Source organism: Barbatula barbatula, assembly GCF_947034865.1.
Source record: "Barbatula barbatula genome assembly, chromosome: 8".
NCBI classification, from domain to species: Eukaryota; Metazoa; Chordata; class Actinopteri; order Cypriniformes; family Nemacheilidae; genus Barbatula; species Barbatula barbatula.
This window is the reverse complement of record NC_136771.1, coordinates 11588709-11605143: the sequence shown is the minus strand read 5'-3', so window position 1 is coordinate 11605143 and position 16435 is coordinate 11588709. Positions and strand designations below refer to the sequence as shown.

At 37.4% G+C, this 16435-nt stretch overlaps 1 protein-coding gene across 5 annotated transcripts in view; it reads left to right on the top strand.

Moving 5' to 3' along the window:
• Positions 1 to 16435, top strand: part of arhgap10 (Rho GTPase activating protein 10) — a 58526-nt gene that overhangs the window by 10597 nt on the left and 31494 nt on the right. For 4 of the 5 annotated variants that reach the window (XM_079462280.1, XM_079462281.1, XM_079462282.1 and 1 more), the window contains exons 2-3: positions 12804 to 12899; positions 13062 to 13123. In XM_079462280.1, the coding sequence (XP_079318406.1) occupies positions 12804 to 12899; positions 13062 to 13123 (158 nt within the window). Of the gene's footprint in view, positions 1 to 12772; positions 12900 to 13061; positions 13124 to 16435 lie in introns of all 5 variants that reach the window. The other variant, XM_079462284.1, reaches the window with a different exon arrangement.

Here is a 16435-nt window from a genome sequence, read left to right as displayed (position 1 = left end):
ACAGGAAGCCCCAGAGAGGCACAATCAGCCCCACTTATAAAATAGATGCTTCTGTTCCTTAATTGTGATTGGTTGAGACTTAGCAGACTGTTACTTAACATTCGCTAATTATTCTTGTTTTTGCTACATTTAATGTAACTGTGGCGAGCAGGGTGGGATGAGAGCCGTGAGGGATAGTCTCACTGAGGAGCTCAGGAAGCATAAGAGTGGAGCGACAGGAGTAAATGACGAGAGAAGACCGGGCCCGGACATGTTTTAAGTTTGTGTTTAGGTTTTATGGCCTTTTTCTTCCGTGTTTGTTGTTTATTTAATTTGATTAAAGTTCGCCGGTTCCCGCCTCCTTCCTTCCCTTTTATAGAACTTTGTTACAGTAATATAGTAAGTCTAGAAACACAGAGGTGTTTTTTGTGTCTCAGAAACGGATTTGGTTTGACCTAAAAACACATTCTGGTTATATTGTTACTGAAATACCCTTATTGCATACTTTAATTATGCAATTCTTTGACATTATGTCTCTCTTAGTCTTAACCTGCACACATAGTTAAGCCTCAAAATTCTAACTAGATGTCATATCAACAGATGGTTATGACTGTGACTGCAGAGATAGGCCTCTAAGGGAGATCTTTCCCATTCCAGTATTCCTTAAAAGGACTTTATTGAGGGTGCCAGAGAATGTGCGGAACACTGAGATTATATGGGTATTTATTCAGACCTTTCTGCCTGAAGTTTCTAGGGCTGTCAACTTTAGTCGTTTAGTCGACTAATCGGTCGATGCCGTCTTGGTCGACTGACATTCTCATTGGTCGACCAGTTGCCTATTTTTTTTAGCCTATGTTTCATCCCCAACTTTAAATACTTTAATTTCGGCTATTTAAAAAAAATCACTTAATTTTCAAAGAATTGTATTATTATTATAGTTGTATGTATTATTGATGTCTTTTCGTTGTTGTTTTATAAATGTTCTATGACGATTGTTTAATAAATGTTCAATCAAAATGCAAAACATCGCGTCTTTTTTTTTTTTTTTTTTTTAGTCGACTGATCGCTGCGCAGGACAGGACTTTGGTCGACTAAGCATTTCTTTGGTTGACTACAGCCCTAGAAGTTTCATTATTATGATCACAACTTGACTGTAGTCAAGTGATAAAGGATTAGTGGTCTGATCAATGCAATGAATGGCATAGGCTACTTTCAAAATGCATAAGATCTGTTGATCTCTATAATGGATTAGGGCTAGGGACAACAACTGTAGACTAATCAGGGCGGTATGTTAACTTTTTTTGCACATAGCACAGGTGCTACAGATGCTAAACGTCTTTTTTTTCAATAATGAATTAAAAAGTAGTGTATTGTGCACTTTTATTTTAAAAGTACTGCTATATGAACAAAAGTGCAATAAGATTTGGTTTGCACACACAAATAATGTGCTTTTTTACAACAAAATATTTATTGTAAATCTCAACTTCAACATTAATGTAATCCAATTTAATAGCCTATAAAACCAAAGCTATCTGCCACGGCCAATGTTCTGTCTAGTTTGATATAGAAAAACAAGTTATAATGATAATGGATTTCTTATATACTGTGACTCATCCGTAAAATGTATAGGATAATGCAATGTAAGTCGCTTTGGATAAAAGCGTCTGCCAAATGCCTAAATGTAAATTAGACTCCTTTTACATGGACCCTTGTTAATATTGGAATTTTGACGTAATGTTGTGTTTATTTGTCTATTTCAGAGCAAGAAGACGAGAAAGAGAACTCAGTTTAGTAGTTTAGCTCTGACTCTCTAGGCACACATGTTTGAACATGTATTTAGCCTCACACTGCATACAACCCACGCAACACAATTCGTTATCGTTGCTGTTTTGTAGCCGGTGAAATGTTTGTATTCTGCAGGCTATTGATTTCCTTCCGCTTCATCATCAATAGCATTGAATAAGCCTCTGACACCCGCGCATTTTACATATTTGTAGGGCAAGGGCACTGATAGATAAGCGGCAAGCGCATGGCTGAAGGAGTGGGCGGGAAATTAAGGGGTTTGTTCTATCAACTCCACAACTGGAAGAGATTTAAGTTCTTGCGTTTCCTGATTCATGACATGTGCGCGCTTCAGCAGTCCCCACATGCTCTTATTGGTTGAGTGGTCAACATTCCATCCCTTCTGTGACCCATGGTATGTCTGTAGGTTTCAGAGCCAGTGCGTAGCGGACTAAATATAATTATAAAATAATACTTAAAAAAACTGCATTAATGCAGGATAAATTAATTAATGCGTTAACGCGATAGAAAATTGACCCGATGCAGCCGGAAAACAAGTTTTAATCGCGTATAGTGTGGTTTGTACGGAAGCCGTAAAGTGCCAAACAAAACAACAAATCGCAAAACAAACAATAAATCTAAAAGCCAAAAAACTAATCCCAAATCACAATTACAAATCTGAAAACGCAACACCAAATCTGAAATCACATTAACAAACCATTAAAGCACAACAACAATTCCGGAAACAAAATAACAGATCAGAAAACACAACGACAAATCAGAAAACACAACGACAAATCCGGAAACAAAATAACAAATCAGAAAACACAACGACAAATCAGAAAACACAACGACAAGTCAGAAAACACAACGACAATTCGGTCAAAACGGAAAAGGTAGGTCTTTTGTGTGACTGGGGTTGTTACTGCTGATTGGACGGAACCCCTGTCAATCAAGATAAACAGTCAGGTGTGTGTTTTCATAGAAAATAATGGAGTTTGTTCAGCACCACTTTTAAGAAGTACATTCATATGGCGTGATTCTATATATGCTTCTAACACATCATGATATTAAGATCAGCTTGCGCTCTCTTGAAAGACACCTCAAGAATGCAGGTTTATTCAGACGAAAAAACGATTCCCTATTAATCGATGTCAGGAATGCTTTCAGAGCAGATGCAAAACACCAAATTTGAACCCACAATAAGGACAGTACATTATATATTTGTGTACACTGCCGCCAGCTACTTCTTCTTGTTATTCTGTACCGCTAGCTACAGAACTGTACTTCCTGTATCTTGATTGACAGGGGTTCTGTCCAATCAGCAGTAACTACCACGGTCACACAAAAGACCTACCTTTTCCGGTTTGACCGAATTGTTGTTGTGTTTTCTGATTTGTCGTTGTGTTTTCTTATTTGTTATTTTGTGTCCGGAATTGTTGTTGCGCTTTATGGTTTGTTAATGTGTTTTCAGATTTGGTGTTGCGTTTTCAGATTTGTAATTGTGATTTGGGATTCGTTTTTTGGCTTTTGGATTTGTTGTTTGTTTTGCGATTTGTTGTTTTGTTTGGCACTTTACGGCTTCCGTAGGTTTGCCATTAGTTTACCTCACACACAAACAAGCACAACAATACACACACTTCACACAAACAAGCCTATGTCTAATGCGTGTTCAAAACTGTAACCCTCGCGTGCTACACTATGAAATGTATTCTTAGTACGGACCGATTTTTTTCGTAGCACGTGCAAAATATACAGTATTTCACACTGTACAGCCCTTCTAATGTTGGATACTTCCATCGAAATCAGAGGCATTGTCTATGCATCGACTGCTCATTTAACTGTATTAAATGATTAATGTTGTGGTGCTTTGTCTTTGGTTTAAAAAACTGATTCAGAATCAATGTTTGGCACATATTCCAATTATCTGTACACTTCAACGTTCACTGATATAAAGTTGCGTATTGCAAAAGGTACATTAATCTTAAATTCCCGTTTGATCCCTGAGGTTATGCTCACGTGTGGGTCCAATCACAAAGGCATTGTGAGTGACATCACTTTCCCAACCAGGCTTTCTGTTTTATATTCAGTATGTGACCCAACAGTGGTTTCTTTGTGAGAGTGCATGAATCCAAACCAGACTACTCAGGAAAACTTAACCAACAAGAGTATTAGATAGACCCTTCGACATGCAAGGAAAGAGACATTTTATGTTCTCAAATTCTGATGTACTTAAGTTCTTCAATGACCAAGTCCAGTTTTACAGTGGCATACTAAAGTTACAGTCGCTTTTGTACGGTTCACATTGAGGGACTGTCCATGATTCAGAGCATTACTGAAATCCTTTGGCACGCCTCCAAAGACACTAAGATTAAAGAACGACCCTTCCATTACCGTAAAGTGCTTCAGATAATAAGCACGTGCTAAATGACAACTTACCATGCATGTCTCACTTTATTATTACTCATTATTACTGGTTCACAGTGCATAAGATTGATTGCAATGATTCAGACTCAGACTGGGTGTGTGTCTTTAGTCCACACAAGCAATTTGACTGTAGGAAAGCCCATGCATACTTATTTCTTTAAAAAGAAAACACATCACCTTGTCATAGTTTCTGCCTCTATTGAGAGAATGAAATAACTAATGCGATTTCTCTACACACATTTTCTACTTTCTGTTGTTCAGTACAGTGCTGTACATGCTGATGTGCTGTACAGATGTTTTTAAAACGTGGCTTCCTGTGATAAGCAATGGGAGGGGCATTTTCCTGCTTTTTCCATTCTGGTTTCCTGGGTTCAGCGACATGAACTAGATGAACTAAAGATAAACCAGAAATCTTGACCGAGACATTTAATGTAGGTCTGTCATATAGTGGAATTAACCAATTGTGTCTTGATGTACTTTGTGCAATAGTTGTGCACATAATAGAAGCAATTAAAACATGATAAACTCAACAATGATGTGATTGACTGCCAAATTCCTGTGCCAGTGATCACCTGCGTTCAAAGGCACAAGACAGATCATACATTGAACAAATTACAAAGGAATGTGGGAGGTGTGTCAAGCAAAGACATTTATGTGTTACCAGACGTTAAGAAACAGTGTTCGGTTACGCAATTAGGCTGAGACAGTGTCCTTCATCTTTGCGTGTGATTCCTGCTCTGCTGTCTTTGAAGCTGAATGTTTGGTGAAATGAATATCTCATTTTGCACAACGTTGATAGAACAGAAACCTTATTTGAAACCCCTGTTTGCTTGAAAACCGCAGTGAATACATTAATGTTTTACCAGAGTCAGAAACAGTAAGGTTTTACGTACAGCAGAAATGTAGCTTGTAGTATTGTAATTTTAGTAGAAGGTCATATGGAACTCGGTAAGGTTACATCCTAGGGCTAGTCAACCTGCGGCTCAATCATCTCTACCTGGCCCTCCTTAACATTTCACATAAGTGGAGACACTTTAAATTTGCTTAAGAAATGCAAGAAGACGCCACGTCTTTGAAAGTCCAAAACGCCTGCTGCGTTCAATACAAAAGTAATTTCTGCGGCTTATCACGATATATTGACATCTTATAAAATGATTTGATCGGTCTGACCAAGAAACTTAGTTTTATTTACAACATTATAATTGCCAATCAACAATTGCACTATTACTATTGTACTATTACTATTGTAGTTATATAAGTAAAATATTCACCGAAAAACGGCGCCCTCTGAATATACAGTGGGTACGGAAAGTATTCAGACCCCCTTAAATGTTTCACTCTTTGTTATATTGCAGGCAATTGCTAAAATCATTTAAGTAATTTCTCTCATTAATGTACACACAGCACCCCATATTGACAGAAAACACAGAATTGTTGACATTTTTGTAGATTTATTAAAAAAGAACAACTTAAATATCACATGGTCCTAAGTATTCACACCCTTTGCTGTGACACTCATATATTAAACTCTGGTGCTGTCCATTTCTTCTGATCATCCTTGAGATGGTTCTACACCTTCATTTGAGTCCAGCTGTGTTTGATTATACCGATTGGACTTGATTAGGAAAGCCACACACCTGTCTATATAAGACCTTACAGCTCACAGTGCATGTCAGAGCAAATGAGAATCATGAGGTCGAAGGAACTGCCTGGAGAGCTCAGAGAGAGAATAGCTGCCTAAGCGTTCGGACGTAGCCAATGACGGAGAATTTTCAGTCAACACGACCTCTGGCTCACATTCCAAAATAGCTGTATAATATTTTATCAATATTGTATTCTGTATTTATTCTAACTGTATATCCTGCACTTGCTAATTGCACTTCTGGTTAGACCTAAACTACATTTCGTTGCTCTGTACTTGTATATGTGTAATGACAATAAAGTTGAATCTAATCTAAAAAAAATGCGCTTCATGCCCTTGAGAGTAACTGCTGGAAGGGTACACAATGTGAACGGTTGTCGGACAAGGGAAAACTGTTGTTTTTATTACTGCATTCATTAAGTATGATTTAAACGACTATATTTACGAAAAACAGCTGTTCATCTCCCTCCAGAACCTGCACTTCAAAAGATCTGCCCTTGTAAGTGCGTTGGGCACATGAATGCAATAGGAATTCACAGGAAGAAGCAATAATAGTGTTCAGTTTCTTGCACAGACCAATTGATTCAGTTTAAAAGATGCCGTTTTAACATCTTTAGGGGAAAAGATTACTTTTGTGCTGAAAGTATTTGCATTTTTTACTTTTATTTCAGTAATTAATCAAAATAACTTCATAAATATCTTCTTGAAAAAAAGTTTTGGATGTACTGGAGGACATTTGTGGGTAAACTAACGCATAAAGGAATAAAAAAATATGAATTCATCTTTTAATTAAATAGGAAAAGGCACAAATATTGGATGCAATATTTGTGTGCATGTTTTAATAAATGACCTATAAGCAACAGCAACAGTATAAAGGGAACAAAATGTAATAAATAACAGAAATACAAAATGAGGATATGGTAAAAAAAAAAACTCGCCCTCTTCCTATTTAGACTTTTGAAATCTTGCCCTCAAAGAAAAGTAGTTAAAGACCCCCGGTATATCCTCTGATGCAAAGCAAAATAAATATAACGGTTATTTATTAACAAACATAGTATTGTGTACAAAGGCCATGAGTAATAGGTCAAATATATATCAAAAACCTTTCAAAAATAACTTGGATTTAAAAAACTGAAATAATGAACTTACATTATATTAAAATAACCCTGTTATTTTAAAATCAATGAAACCCCTATAGGTTCCACATGTCCTATAGTTCATGTATTAGCTAAATTGTCTGCAATTCCATTTTTTATCACTTTTGTTTACTACTTAAATATGCATCTCTGCCAGTGCCAAACCTGTGTTAACATTTCCATGGCGTGACAGTGTTGGTTTCCTGGAATGACTGCCTTTTTGTTCAAACCTGTAAAAGCTTTTTGTGATAATTTGTTATCAGACCATTTAACACATTTTACCATGTTTAAATACATTCAACAGAATTCTGTTGTGAACAGTGTGGCGTGTAAAAGGTAAACAATTTTCCCCAAGACCTCGATATGTATGCTTTGTAAAGAGCATTGTAATTGTCACTTAGTCTGTGCCTTAATTTTGACAAAATATTATACTTGGATCAAAACCAGAGTTTGGCTGCACTCATAGCTTGACCTTATAATTACTGTTTCCACAGTGTGTTGTTTTTGGTTTCTGTTTTCGATTCGTTTCTGGTACAGGAAGGAATTCCCTTGGATTGACCAAGACATTTTTCTGAAGATCTTCGCAATGGGCCGAACATTCGTGTTTTCTTACCGTTCACTAGCCTTCTTGATTTTCCCATTACACTTACAGATGGCCTTTCTGATTGCAGATTCTGAGACCCCCTTAGTGCCTTTTCCCCTCAAAATAAATGAGTGCTTCAAGCATTCTCTATGAGTGAGCGGAGTGACTCAAGTCAGTTTCAGCTCTCTGACCTTACTGTGTGTGCCTGCATATTAGGATGAACGCGTAACGTACTGCTGGGTCAGCGTTGTTGTGTTGACACCAGAGTATACAGGGTAGACCAGTTCTCGGATTTCTGAACTACCGGTCTGTGTGGCCTGTTGGTTATGCTGAGGTTGCCTAGATAGGTTGTTTTACTGTCGTGCGTAGATTTGTATTTTTTAGGGACAAAACAATACTGAAGGGATATAATAAAGTAAGAACTAAATATAACTAACAAATTAAATAAGCTTAGCTCATACACTTTTAAAAGAGTAAATAACACTTCTTGTTATCTTGTGTTTGTGATGTGGAAAGGTGCATTTTATGCAAATAAACATGGTTGTTTTTTGGCTGCAGATTCATTTTTTATTTTATTTAATTTCAGCACATAAAATCATAATACACTATAATAGATATTCAGGTGTGATTAATGGACATTTTGTGTGCTTTTCTATTATTACTGTTGTTCGATCACCACTTGGTCATTCTGAAATAATTCTTACATCTTTCATGTTGTGTTTAATTTTGTACTCATTTTGTAGTCTGCGTCGAGGGATAGGGTGACTTCCACAACCACGTCTTTTACAGTATGTTTACAGAGCGATGCCACCTTACTGTACAAAACAAAGGGAAAATAAACGGCTTCCTGTTGCCTCTATTTTAAGACCGACTCAAAGCTTAACAAACAACAAGTTGACTTTGTCCAGAATGTCACATGATGCCCAGAACGCCAGCACTCCTCTTATACTGTGCTCACGTTCTTCCATTTTCCCTTACCAACCACCTGTAGGACAACGGGGCCAACCAGCCCAGCACATACAGTGGGGAAAATAGTATTTGACACATCAGCATTTTATCAGTAATGGGATTTCTAAGTGGGCTATTGACACAAAATTTCCACCAGTTGTAGCCATCAAGCCAAATATTGAATTCATACAAAGAAATCAGAACATTTAAGTATGCAAGTTGAGTCATAATAAATAAAGTGAAATGACACAGGGAATAAGTATTGAACACATGAAGATAACAAGGTGCAAAATGGCATAGAAAGCCACTAGCCAGTAGCCAGTACTATTTGATATCAGCTGCTTTAGTCCCAATTGATGGCCTGTAAAGGCTGCTCATTACCTAGGAGGCACACAGGAAAGACTTCATGGTGGATAAAAGCAAAGAACTCTCTGTAGATCTTCCTAATCTTATCGTTGAAAAGCATTTTGATGGGAATGGTTATAGACGCATTTCCAGAATGCTGAATGTTCCTGTGAGCACTGTGGGGGCCATTATCCTGGAATGGAAAGAGCATCAGTTCACCATAAACCGGCCACGATCAGGTGCTCCATGTAAGATCCCTGTCCAAGGTGTCCAAAGAATAATCAGGAGCGTTCTCCAAGAGCCAAGTACCACTCGGGCAGAACTTCAGGAAGACCTTGCATCAGTGTTGTTTCAAAGAAAACTATAAGCAATGCACTGAACTGCCACCGCATCCGTGCACGCTCACCACACAAGACTCTATTGCTGAACAAAAAGCATGTTGAGGCTCGGTTAAAGTTTGCGAAAGAGCATTTGGAGAAGCCTGTGGATTATTGGGAGACTATAGTATGGTCAGATGAAAGCAAAATTGACCACCACTCCAAGAACACAATACCAACAGTTAAGTTTGGGGAGGGAAGCATCATGGTTTGGGGCTGCTTTTCAGCAAGGGCTACTGGCAGACTTCATATTATTGAAGGCAGGATGAATGGAGAAATGTACCGGGACATTCTGGATAAAAATCTGGTGCCATCTACCAGAATGGATGAAGTGGTTTCAAAGACAGACAATCAAGCTGCTTGAATGGCCCAGTCAATCACCTGACCTAAATCCCATAGAAAATCTATGGAGAGAACTGAAGATCAAAGTTCATAAGAGGCCCAAGGAACCTTCAAGATTTAAAGACCATTTGTGTGGAAGAATGGGCCAGAATCACTCCTGAGAAATGCAGACGACTGGTCTCTCCATACAAGAGGCATCTAGAATCTGTAATCACCAACAAAGGCTTTTCTACAAAGTATTAAATAAAGTGTGTTCAATACGTATTCCCTGTGTCATTTCACTTTATTTATTATGACTCAACTTGTATACTTAAATGTTCCGATTTCTTTGTATGAATTCAATATTTGGCTTGATGGCTATATCTGGTGGAAATTTTGTGTCAATAGCCCACTTAGAAATCCCCTTACTGATAAATATGCTGATATGTCAAATACTTATTTTCCCCGCTGTAATGACCTGAATCTGATCAGATAGCAACAGCATCGGGGGCCAGATGAGGATCTTTAAGATGAGTGTATGTTGTGCAAAAGGTTTGTTTGTCAAGGATCTGGACATCAAAACATCTCTGTGAGATTAGCAGATATAATAAACCATACCATAGGTGAATAAACCAGGATTAGGGAATGGGGGCACCGAACACAAAAACTTTTGCTAAGCTCTAGCTAAAACATAACTTATTTTCTGAGTGACATCGCAATATAAATGCAAGTAACATTATAATAGAAAATGTCCATAGAAAGCCTGCATACGGGTGAACCTTCATGGATCTGATGAAAATGTACAAAACTGACATGGTGACTATGCTGCCTTGGAGAGGGAAATGTAATGTGAAGTCTAGACTTCTTGGAACTTAACATGAGTATAAGGGTGGGCGGATTGACCAAAAATCTATTTCACGGAATGAGTGAAGCAAAGTTTTGCCTCGGCTCGCATAAAGTTGAACTTTATTGAAACTATTAACAGCTATGTGTTACTTTGTTATGGGTGCATAAATTCCCATGTTTTTTCATCATAACTCCCAACTTGTAGAGCACCAAGATAACCACGCCTTTACATTCCGCTGTTGACATTATATTCCGCAGTAACAGCATATTCTGTCATTCCGCCGAGCCCTACATGAGTACATCCAACATAGTGTTTATCAATGACATATATCTGTTGACATTCACAACACTCTCTCCAGAGATGGTACTAATATGCAGTCAGCAGGTTCATTCTGCCAGACTCACATGATTGAACTTTGTTGTATAGTAATCCACATTCACCCCACCCGGGCGCTTTTGGCTCGGACCAGGCGAGAGGGTGATAGTTATATTTTAACTAATATGTTTGAGTTCAGTTGAGTTGACTCATACTTTTAAGTCTGATAAGCCATGATAAACCTTGATATTTAAGTTCAAGTTAAATCTAGAGGAGTTAATTTAACTCAAAATGTTTCATTGGCGTAATAGGCCGTGAAGGAAATTTGTGTCATACATGGATTATATTCAATTTAAACCAGATATATTTTTTGCTTAAACCAGTACTTTCACCTTTTTATCATTTAATTTTATTCACTACAATAAAATTCAGTTGTTAATCAGTGGAAAAGAATCTTACAGCTTTGTTTCTTAAACAGAGCTGAATTGACACGAATGGTTTTAAGTGGATTACAAGCAGACAAAATTGTATCTTTGTACAAGTAAATTTAGAAAGCACCATAGTAAGCAAGAGAACATGTCATTGGTCAGATGCACTGCCAGCTCATTCCACACGGATGAGCCCAGCTGTCAATTTTGATGACGCTGGATACCGCTCATGGTGTTCATCCTAAAATACACCCAGCTCTCTGTCCCACGGACCCCATCGAGAGTTCACTTATATGGGGATCACACTTTGGGAATTCTCAGAATTATAGTATGCTTCCGCTGATTTACAAGTACTTATGTTCTCTTCTAAACTCTAGGAAGGAGAGAGAAAATGCTTTGTAGGTATGCCAGATTTGATTCCTTTCATTTTATCTTTGAATAGCATCCAAATGGGGCCTTTTTTTCTGTTGGGCACTAAGCACAAACTTCATTAGTTGATTTGTCTGTTATAGGAATTAGCAATTTCTTTCATTCTTCTATGAGACGCTAATGAATAAGCAAAATGATAATAATGATGTACTTAAATAGATAGTAGATGAATGGTGCTCGCCCGACAAACCCACCCATGACTTTCTGCCGAGGTTTCCACTGGGAAAGCACAATGATTTCCAGACGGAATACAATTTCCCGGCATCTATAAGCAGCACCTGTATTGATGCTTTTGCCACACAAGAATCAAGCAGGATGTTTGCAGAGCATGACGTTCATAATCAACAGTTCATGTCTGTGAAGGGTGGTGTTCTTTGCTATTCTTCAGGAATTATTAATGTGGTGGTTTGGGTAATGTTCAAATATTTCCAATGCGATATGAAGCTGGATTATATCTGTCCTTTACATTTTCCTGGCTAGGATTGGGTTGCCGAGGTTCATAAAGCGCACATCTTTCTATGAGTGAATGTATATGATGGAGAATTTCTTTTTTAAATAAACATCCAAAAAAGTAATTGACCAACAGAAAGTTTTTTCTGCTAACCTGCTATTTTAACAAAACCTTTTAGTTTGATAAATTGACTTGTGTCGGAGCCTGCGGCTGTGTGGACAGCACTCAAGACATGTGCCGCAACTGTGCCCTGGGAGACCCGAGTTCCAGTACAAGCTCGGCATCCTTTCCCGTTTCTCCGCCCCTCTCTCCTCCCAATAACTAACTGTCTCTTTACACTGTCCTGTAATTAATAAAGGCAAAAAGCCCAAAAATATAACTCAACATCATGAATTGACTGTACTGTGAGATGTTAATCCAGCACCGGCCCAATGGGAGAAGTGACAATAACATCAACCACCCGAAATTCTCAAACAAAAAATGCTGGGGTGCCAGAAATATTCCTTAGAATAAGTTTCTTCCTGTAAAATTACTTGTTTTCCCTTTTTTGTTTTACTTAATTTGCAGTCTTTTTCTGTAATTTGACAGTTTTTGACTGAATTAAAAATATATATAGGAAAAACCTTGATATGTATTCAGTAAAATTACAGGTTTTTTATTACACGTGGTCGAATCTGTAAAAAATAACAGTAAAATTACAGGTTTTTTTTGGGCCCGGGACACACTGGCCATTGTTATGTTTTCATTTCTCCCTGTTTTTAGAGATGCTGATTCTACTTTGTCTGCCTTCCAGAGCTCTCCTTGGCTCAAAAGAAGTTTGCTCAGTGCCTGGGTGAGTTCAAATTTGAGTACATCGGCGATGCCAAAACAGACGATGAAAAGTGCATTGGTGAGTTTTTTTTTCTGCATTTTGTTATTGTTATTATTATCATGCATATATTTACAGGATTAACATGGCTACTGTGTCATGTGAGTAAGATGCATGCTTAATAAAATCTGCGTGACTCTTTTCATTGTACCATACAGCATATTTGTGTATGTGTCTTTTTAGATGAATCCCTGCAAGAGTTTTCATCCTTTCTTCGAAATTTGGAGGACCAAAGAGAGCTAATGGTGAGCAAAACCCGTTGAGACTTGCACTACATACATTCTCTGATATCCATCTCATGCCTGCTAAAATATCTCTTTTGAATTTGTGTTCCTCTGCATGCTTATACCCAGAATGACAAACCTTCATTGACTTTTACCGTGTGGTATACATGGTCATTGCTCTTTTCGCAGATATAAACATATACATTGAAAAGCTACAGCGGTATCCTTTTCATCTGAATGCTACAGTGTGTTACAGGAGTGAATCACTTTGCCGTCAGTTATTTGTGTCCTCTTTCTCAATGACTGTGCGGTCAGTGTTGCCTCTGATATTACACAAGACTACTGCTTGCATTGAGTCATGTCACATTAACTGTGTTCTGTATGAACAGCTCTTTCAGAGACTAAACATTGTAACAGACATTTTTTTTTTCTTTGATATGGTTTTAAAGCAAATTATGCCCTCATAGTGACTGCGAAATCAAGATTTATAAAGGAATCTATAAATTCATTGCTTTGACAGTGTAAAAACAAAAATGTATGGAAAATAGTCAGCCATTACCTAGTTATAAATTCATTGCACTTTGGAATAAATGTGTCACTGTGATTTATGACCCTCTGTTTTTGGCATATTTATGAGGCTTGTTTTTTTGGATGGTTGCATGAATGGAACTTTAAAGTTATGGATTCAAAAGGAAGTATATGTTGGTGAAATGTGTTGCCATCTACTAGGTATTTTGCCTTGTATTGCACAAAGGTCATGTTTTTAGTATGCAGCATTAGATTGCTGAAGGCTTTGCCCATGACTCAAAGTGCAACAGCTGACAGTTGTTTTGAGCTCAGATAGGAGCCCCACCCGTTCATAACACAGCAGCAGGCCAATGACGTTACGGCCCCTGGGCACACTGGGGGCATGTGTGGAAGGGGGCGGGGCCAGCAGGCTGTGACAGGGTCAGAGAGAGAAGGTTATGTTAGGCTGGAGGTTCAAATGGTACGTCTTAATAAGTAACAACAAGCAACAAACAATCTTTTTCAATGCCTCGTAAGAAAAAAATGCTTAAAAAACAAAAACCTATTCACAGAAAAATGATTATGCATTTATTACACATGATAATTGCTATAGAAATCGATAAGCCCTGTGTTTTCACATTTCCCCTTATTTAGCTTTTCAGGCATTACAGGCAACACACAAATAATATGCAGACTTTTTTCCTGCGCAAAAATGCTTTGGTAGTTAAAAGCATTATCAAACTATGTCAAAATATGTAAATAAACATGAAACACATTGGAGAACATCACTCATCCCCAAACATGAAATACATTGGAAAACATCACTCATCCCCAAACATGAAATACATTGGAAAACATCACTCATCCCCTCCCTCTGACAGCTTACATGAATGAACCTAAAATGCAACAAACAACATATCAAGAGGGTTTTTGTTGCTCGGTGCATCATCTGTTTGTAAACAAAGTGCATCTTTTTACCGAAAGTAAAATTTAAAAGATTGTTATATATTATTTCAAATAAGCAATTCTTAATATACTAATATGCATTATATCATTGGGTTACATTGGACACACTGGGCCCAGCTTCACATTTGCACTGCGGTTGTTGCACCTGTGTACAGTACTGTAACACTCAGCGAGTTCAATTCAATTTTATTTATATAGCACTTTTCACAATGTGCATTGTTCCAAAGCAGCTTTACAGGAGAAAATAAGAAACATTTAAAAACACAAAAAAGGTAAAACACAGTACATGGTGTTTATAGAACAAGCAAGATTATTCTAGTAAATAATATCTAATAAATGCAATCTCCCGGTGGTTTATTTAACATATTTTCCATTAAAAGAATGCTTGGCAGAAAAGATGTGTCTTTAATCTAGATTTAAATTGGGCGAGTGTGTCTGATCCTCGAATAATATCAGGGAGGCTATTCCAGAGTTTAGGTGCTACGTATGAGAACGCTCGACCCCCTTTTGTGGATTTAGTTATTCTAGGTATTATCAAAAGTCGGGAGAACTCTAGCAGCTGCTTCAGAACTAACTGTAGTTTGTTTATTGATGGTGCAGGACAACCACTAAGTAGCGCATTACAGTAGTCGAGTCATGAGGTCACAAATGCATGAATAAGCTTCTCTGCGTCAGCAACACATAGATTATTTCGTAATTTGGCAACACTTGTTGTCTCAGGTGCTGCAACAGTGATTGCTTTACTGTTGTTGACCTTAAAACAGCGTTGTGGGGGTTTTCATTTTTATGAAATATGACCCTGTCTGGGAAGTCCAGGCTAAAGTCTTTAATTATGAGATCAGTAGTGTTAAAGTAATCATAGCCATCAAATGACAAAAATAGGTATGTGTGTTTATCGCTGTAAATTATGATTATAACATGGTTTTTGAGAAAGAGTTTTTACATTTTCATTTATTTCAGTTAAACTGAAATAAATTACTTTATTGATATTTGTGATGCTATCTGGGAAAACCCGTCGGATATCGTGCAGGGATGATTTCAGGAATATCAAAAACAGATTGAAAAATCTTTTTTTTGTCAAAAAAAATTTCATTCAAATATTAATCTATAACCTCTTGTCTATCATCTCTGAAAATATCGTGGGAAAATGTTCTTGTCTATTGCTGAATAATAGCGATTTATTGTGGCTATAGCTGATGTTAAAGGACATGCCGGCAGAGCTGCAAAAAATCACTTATAACCTGCCTCTATAAAACTACTAAGACAGTTCACCTATCAAAGACAATCACATAAAATGAAGGATGATGGATTTCCCACCAGTCCTGTGTAAACTAAAAGTGTTTTTATACAACGTTTTTGTGAGATGGCGGAGCTCACCGTCTGGAGCACCGGGAGTTATTCCCGGTCTGCTGCTTCAGGGGATGATCAAAAGTTCAGACACTCTTCCCATGATAAACAATGTAAAACTTGATTCACTACTTACTAGTTGTTGTCCGTAATGTATGCTAGTGTCCTTGCGTAGTGATAGAGCTCTTAGCACTCCTGACAGAGCTCTTATTCTTTAAGTTTACCCGGCACTATTTGCCTTACTTTCGTTTTTTTCAAACGGTTTTATACATTATAATTTTTATAGAGTTTTATTTTTATTAGATTGTTATATAGAGTAAGTCTTTTACCACTGTAAAGTGACTTTTACCTGTGATACTTGACTGTTGTGCTTTTATTTTCATCACCTACCTTTAAACCTGTTTTTCTCGAAATTCCTTTCCTAAAAAACATAGCGTTCAGCAGACTTCATATAACTTTTGTGACATACAAGGTTTGAGTAAAATAAAAACTGATTTGGAAAGTTCTTGAACC